Source organism: Sinocyclocheilus anshuiensis, unplaced genomic scaffold (assembly GCF_001515605.1).
Source record: "Sinocyclocheilus anshuiensis isolate Anshui unplaced genomic scaffold, SAMN03320099.WGS_v1.1 scaffold501, whole genome shotgun sequence".
Classification (NCBI taxonomy): Eukaryota; Metazoa; Chordata; class Actinopteri; order Cypriniformes; family Cyprinidae; genus Sinocyclocheilus; species Sinocyclocheilus anshuiensis.
In genome coordinates, this window is record NW_015540866.1 from 34,200 (window position 1) to 41,634 (window position 7,435).

At 40.5% G+C, this 7,435-nt stretch overlaps 1 protein-coding gene across 1 annotated transcript in view; it reads right to left on the reverse strand.

The window, feature by feature from the left end:
• The window catches only part of LOC107688066 (mediator of RNA polymerase II transcription subunit 17), an 8,286-nt gene extending 1,063 nt beyond the window's left edge, over positions 1–7,223 (reverse strand). The window contains exons 1-10 of the mRNA XM_016485616.1: positions 7,069–7,223; positions 6,189–6,424; positions 5,956–6,119; positions 4,644–4,863; positions 4,426–4,562; positions 4,254–4,335; positions 2,244–2,472; positions 971–1,090; positions 368–605; positions 35–45 (exon numbers count right to left, since the gene is read on the reverse strand). Coding sequence (XP_016341102.1) covers positions 35–45; positions 368–605; positions 971–1,090; positions 2,244–2,472; positions 4,254–4,335; positions 4,426–4,562; positions 4,644–4,863; positions 5,956–6,119; positions 6,189–6,408 — 1,421 coding nt within the window. The 5' untranslated portion in view covers positions 6,409–6,424; positions 7,069–7,223. The remainder of the gene's footprint in view (positions 1–34; positions 46–367; positions 606–970; positions 1,091–2,243; positions 2,473–4,253; positions 4,336–4,425; positions 4,563–4,643; positions 4,864–5,955; positions 6,120–6,188; positions 6,425–7,068) is intronic.
• Positions 7,224–7,435: the final 212 nt, after the last annotated feature.

Sequence of the window (7,435 nt, forward strand, 5' to 3'; positions counted from 1 at the left end):
CCGACCAATCAGATTTGAGCTTAGATCACGTAACCGGAGCAGCTGCTGTTACACAAAAGAGTGAGAGTGGTGGCGCAGTTTCCAAAACCAGCGTAAACAAACACAGAAGAAGAGTGTTCCGAGAGAGGAGAGAGTGGATGCTGAGTTCTTGCTATCTGAGAACAGATTTATTCTCACATGTTCTTAAAGAGCGCGTTCACTCAAGATCTGTCAATCATGCGATCATATCTCCTGTCGTTACGTATGAAAAAAATTAGAAAAAAATTTCTATATTTGAAATAAGCAAATAGACTCATGATATTTTTATAACAATAAAGGATGTTTATGACAAATGATAAACCGTGTCGCGTTCAATCCATTATAAAACATTCAGAGTGGTTGTCTGCAGAAGTGTGTGATGCTGTTTCATGAGTGAGGCCTGTCCTCTCAGTAACTGCTGCTGATGTGTGTCTGTTATCAGCTCATACTTGCAGATCTGCTCGTATCCCTGCGAGGTGATGAGCACTTTGACGCTGGACTCATACACAGAGTTGATGTTGGACCAGTGAGCCTGGATCTGGGGGTCCTCTATACGACTGGCCAGACTGTCGATGGTCCGCGCCGTCCTGAAAGAAACAGACTTTACTGACCTTTGGGCAAATATACTGCAATATACACACCTGACGGAAACTGATCAGTGAAAATTATTAAATAACACACACACACACACACACACACACATAATACATACATCATACATATACATGAAAAAAATCACAGCCCTACATTATTTGTACTTTGCTTAGATGCTGAAACAAGCCTGTCTAACATTCATTTCTTTACCCAGTTTCACAGCTCAGATGCAGCCTTCCATAACTACACTGTATTCACATATGATTACTAGATAATCTTTACTAAGTGGAGAGATCTCAAGCAGACAAACACAGAGATGTACAATCACTCTCTGAACTCCTCTGTGTGAGATGCTCACCTGCTCCTCAGGAAGATGTGTTTGGCCTGTTTGATGATCTTCTCCAGGAGTCCCTCGCTCTGCTGCAGCGAGCTGATCTCTGCTTTGTCGTAGGCCATGGGTCCCGCCAGACGCAGACACACACAGAGAGACACACAGAGACACAGACAGAGACACAGACAGAGACAGAGACACACACAGACAGACACACACAGAGACACAGAGACACACAGAGACACAGACAGAGACACACACAGAGACACAGACACACAGAGACACACAGACACAGACACACAGAGACACACGCAGAGACACACAGACACACAGACACAAGAGACACAAGAGACACACACAGACACAGAGACACACAGACACACACACACACACACACACAGACACACAGAGACACACAGAAACACACGCGCACACACACAGACAGACAGACAAGAGACACACACACACACACACACACACACACAGAGACAGACAGACAGACACACAGAGCGAGAGAGAGTTACACTAATAATAATAACAGATGTTCTTTTAGAGTCACAAATCATGAATAAAGGTGATGAGAACATGTTTCTATAACTATAGGTCTTAAAATATGTAATTATAAATCAGTGTTGGGAAGGTTACTTTGGAAATCAAGTTACCCTATTTACAATGTAATGAGTAGTGTAACTATTTCAATTACTTTATTAAAGTACATTTACATTTAGTCATTTAGCAGACGCATTTATCTAAAATGTGGACAATGGAAGCAATCAAAATCAACAAAACAGCAATGATATGCAAGTGCTATAACAAGTCTCAGTTAGCCTAACACAGCAATTGTTACAATTGAGCTCATAAAACAAGTAAAATAAGCAGCTGTAATTTAATTACACATTTTTTCTCAGCAATTGTAACAAATTAGTTACATTTATTTTGTAATTAAATTACGTAATTCCGTTACATGTAACTAGTTATGTCCCAAACGCTGATTATAATATACATTTTGTCTTTATGGAGCATTAATACAGTAACACTTTATAATAAGACTTTAATTTCTTAAAAATATTTTTCATTGTTAGTTCAACTAATGTTAAGGCATTTATTAATCTTAGTTATTGTTAATTTCAACATTTACTAATGCATTATTAAATTGAGCTAACATGAACTAAAACTGAATATCAAAGATTAACAAACACTGTAACAGATGTACTGCTCATTGTAAGTTAATGCATTAACCAGCTTTAACTATTGTCAAGTGTTACCGTTAATACTAAGTACTCACACAATGCATTAATACTTGACTTTAATGAACAGAGCTACAGTGTTCATATGACAAGTGTGTGCACTGCTCGTGGCTAAATGAGTGTAAATACCAGGAAAGGGTTGCGAGATGATCTGGTTCTTGACGACGATGTGAGGAATCTGTGATTTGATCTGAACAGCTTCACGTGAGAGCTGAGCAAAGATCTCCTTACACAGCAGCACATTCTGAGCCGCTTCCAGCTTCAAATGCCACATCTGAGAAGCTGAGAGGAACGCAGAACACCATTTACATTCAAGAGCAACAGACCACAAAACACGCATTTGACATCAAACGACTTCACCATTCAAAACGTGTTTGAGTAGAAAGCTGAACAGCTTTGATTCACACTTACTCCTGCAGAAATGAATGACACTGATTCTCCTACTGAGCTTTATATCACTGAAGCGCTAACATATCTGGGAACTTAAAAGGATAGTTCACCCAAAAATGAAGATTTTGTCATCATTTACTCTCCATCATGTCATTCCACACAAAAGATGATAAAGATGACATTCTGAAAAACTGGAAAAGAAATCCATCCACAGATATGAACGATATGAGGATGAGATGCAGTTTGTTTTTCCGGAGTTTCACAAGTGTGTTTGTTGACGAGCGTTTAATAAACCAGGCCCAGTTCGACGCTGGATTTGCACATCATTTGACACTGAACGATGGAGCGGTCCCAGCTGTAGTTAATCAACACTTGTTTTTCTGCGTATCGATTATTGAAATGCTTTGCTGGCTGGAGTTTCAAAAGCTAGACTAAGTAAATGAGAGTTGGTGCAAAACTCGGCTGCTAGAACTCTCATGCTCACTTATGAGGCCTTGAATAATTTGGCTCCTCAATATTTGCCAGAGCTCTTCTGAAGCTGGTCTTTTAACTGCTCAAACACCTCGGCTAAAATCTGTGTGATCGGGCTCTCTCTTCATTGGCTCCTGAACTGTGGAACTCCCTGCCGTCTGAGATTAGCAATGCAGAATCCCTTTTGTTTTATTATATCGTCTTTGTATTGTTTGGCTAGTTCTTTACTGCCTGTACTTTGTGTGTGTATGTTTTAACTTTATAATTTTCATATGCATGTAAAGTGCTTTGAGTTGCTACTTTTAAAGGCGCTACATAAAATAAAGTTTATTATTATTATTATAATATATGTGTATAATACACAATAGATCCCGGTCATGTTCTGGAAACGGCTGTGTTTTGTTGCTCGTCGCTCTTCAGCCTCCAGGAGCTCCGCTGTTTTTGGAGAGAATCATAAAGCTGTATTTCTTTTATAAATCTGATAAAACTAAAGAGTCTCTGGAGATGTGAAGGATGCAGTACTACTCTATAGGTACTCAAGATTAACATGAGATCGGGGGAAACTGTGTGTGCTATGTTCCTCTTTAATAGTTATTTGAAAGCAGTAATAAAATCCTTTTGATATTCAGTCATAAATACTCTATATATGGGTCAAATCTATTCCAAAGCATACTATTTAATAATATGTGAGCCTGGAGCACAAAAGCAGTGTTAAGTCGCTGGGGTATATTTGTAGCAATAGCCAACAATACATTGTATGGGTCAAAATTATACATTTTTCTTTTATGCCAAAAATCATTAGGATATTAAGTAAAGTTCATGTTCCATGAAGATATTTAGTAAATTTCCTACTGTAAATATATCAAAACTTAATTTTTGTTTAGTAATATGCATTGCTAAGAACTTCATTTGGACAACTTTAAAGATGATTTTCTCAATATTTAGATTTTTTTGCACCCTCAGATTCCAGATTTTCAAATATTGTATCTCAGCCAAATATTGTTCTATCCTAACAAACCATACATCAATGGAAAGATTATTTATTCAGCTTTCAGATGATGTATACATCTACATTTCAAGAAACTGACCCTTACGACTGGTTTTGTGCTCCAGGGTCACATATACCTGTATTTTCAGTCATCTACAAAGGCAAGTATTGTTTGAAAGCAGCGTTTCTCATCAGTCGCTCGAGCTGGCTTTACCAGGTTTGGCTTTGGGCTGTCTTCTGAAGAGACTGACTGTGCCGAGGTCTCCGATATCAGCAGACTGCTTCTGAATGGACACCTGGAGAAACACACACACACACAGTTCATCTGGTGAAAACAACACGTGATGCCTGCGCTCACAGGCGAGTTATAGATAACTGAATGTTACCTTAATATACGCCGACCCCTCCAGGTCGCTGGGGATCTGCACGTTGAGCGGACAGTAATCGTCAGGGACTTTCTTATCCAGGTCGATGTCTGTGTTCTTGATGACCTCAAACGTGCCGTGATGGGGGAACAGAGACCCTGCAGAGCAACAGCGCATGTTAACATAGACACTTCATAGACATCAGAGAGGTCAGCACACTGATGAGAGCGCTGCATTACCGGCGCTGCGGTAGCTCAGATCGCCCAGGATCTTGTGCCCGACCTTGCGCAGCTTCCACTGAGAGCGCAGACGCAGCAGCTCCGAGTTGAAGTCCCGCTGTCTGCGCTGCTCCTGGTTCTCCGCCAGAGACTTGGTGAGTTTCTCGGCTCCTTTCAGCAGCAGCTGCGCCGCCGTGGCCAGAGACTTCTTCTTGCTGATCAGCTGGAACACCTGCGGGGTCTGAACGTACGAACTGAACATACGAACGTTGTACTTAAATATTATCAATATTCAAATTATATTCAAATTTAAAGTGGATAGTTCCGGTGCTTGATTCTGATTGGCTGAGCTGCATTCGAAGCTGTTGTAAATGACTCTACAAAGTAACACACCTTTGTTTACGTTTGTGTGTTGCTCGGCAACCACTTTGTTGCAACCACAACTGATTCTGAGGAGCTACATTGTTTGGTGGAAGAATACTGTTTTTATTATCATTACACTTTATTTGCTCTGTTTTATTCTGTGAATAAAACTCCGCTTCACGTCGTGCCTAACAACGCAGTGCACGCATACATTACGTGATGAAGTCTAGTGAGTTAGACCAGTGTGTGTTCTTTCACTGCGTGATTCAGTCTGTTAAAATGCATTTAGAATGATCACAAAATTCAAGATATGGGGGCAGAAAATGTATATATTTATATCATTTCATATAGTTAATATCACACGAAGAGCACCCTTTTTTTCTTCAATAAGTTAATATTAAGAGACTTACATTTTAGACACTATATTGCCTGTTTTTGCTCTATTTGACCAACAAAAATAATTCCAAACACAGACGTGTTTTGTTCCTGTGGTTGTGAATGAATCAATCCATTTAAATGATTCGGTTCAATCGCAATGACTCACTTATTAACAGTGACTTGCTTGTTTTAATTTCACATTTAAAGCAATTTTTCATTTTTAAATTAATCAGTATTCAATGTTTTATGTTTAAAATATCAAAACATTATTTATGCATTTGCAACCGCAGGTTAAAACACTCTATGTCCATCGGAGCTGCATTAAACAGTGTGTAAATACATCTAAATGCCACTTCAGATGCAACTTCTGCAAAGATTAATTTAGTAGATACTGATTTCATTTGTTTTGCAACAGCCCAAATGTCTTATTATTCTAATATCTAATATCAGTTTGAAGGTCTTTTAATAGAGAATGTAAAAATTTGCGACTCATTTTGCCAGCACAGGTCACATATAGTCTAATTATCGTTATAGAAAAAGATGTAATTTTTTGTCAATATGGCACACCCTAGTGGCGAGGAGAGCGCCGCACCTTGGTCACGCTGGGGTCCTGGGACACGGGGTCGAGCGCCATGTACTTCTTGTCCTTGAGCACGCTGAGCACGTCGTGCAGCACACACATCTCGGTGAGAGCGCTGCGCAGGTTGTTCCTCACCGAGTCCCACGGCCACAACGAGGGCTGGAACTTCAGCGCACCTGTCAGCAGAGAGCAGTGCTTGAGTCACGAGCAGGCAGCAGCCCCGCAGTAAAACACCCCCCACACACCCTCGTCCTCCTCAGGCTCCGGCTGGCTCCACGGCTCCCGGCTCTCCTGCTCCGAGTCCGAGCTCTGGTCGAAGTCGATCCGCTGCGCCAGCTTGGCCAGGTTCTGAGACATGGAGAGCGGAGGCACGTACGTCTCCAGACCGTCCAGAGACACCTCCTGCACCTGACGCTCACACTGAGACTCGATGCTGACGCGCACCGCCGGACCTCCAGACATCATGTTGACCACTGCAGCTCTGCACACACACAGAGACAGATCACACACTGAGAGACACACACACACACACACAGAGACAGATCACACACTGAGAGACACACACACACACACTCTCTCTCACACACACACACACACACACACACTCACAATCTCACACACACACACACTCTCACTCACACACACAGATCACACACAGAGACACACACACTCTCTCTCTCTCTCACACACACACTCTCTCTCACACACTCACACACACACACACACCTTAACTAGAATATGGAAATCACTTCTGATCTCACTGCAGTAACGCCATGTTCCCAGTGCAAATGTCAATTTTCCAGAAAACTAGACTTCATATTTTAATTTTGCATCTCAAGCATCTTGATTTAAGGATGTTTAGATATCTAACGTTATATTAGAAAACAAGACAAACATGTTGGCAACATTTAATACCATGACGACTTTACGAATTTAAGACTTTCTGCTTTGATTGAAGGCCTTAATTTGCTGAAGGGAGATTTAAGTTGTTAAACCCCGCAGAAATGTGATCTAGGGAGCGAAATAAATAGAGAAATACTGTATAGTGCCCAGAACTGACGGAGGAAACACAGCCATTGATAGATTTCGTCATGTCAGAGATTAAATATTCCGCCACATACTCACATCTGTGAAGCGACTGGGTTTCTGCTGTTCTGTCTTTCTTTGTGTTCTCGTTCTCAAGCTGTGCGATGCTGCGCCGTGCTGCTGCTCAAATCTCGCGAGGCGTGGCAGGGGTCAAAGTTTAAACGAGTTTTACGGAATTGTTTTTTTTATTTTTTTTATCTATTTTGTATATATAAGTATTTTTTAAACTATTCGTATCAGTTTATTTGAATATAAATGACAATAGTTAACCTTTTTTTTGTAATTTAAACATCACGACTGTTCGTTTGTAAATGAGGAAAATAATTAGCATCAGTGTTTGGTAAATTAAAGTAATTCATTACTAGTTACTAATTACATATTCAACAGTGTAATTAGATTACTGTAC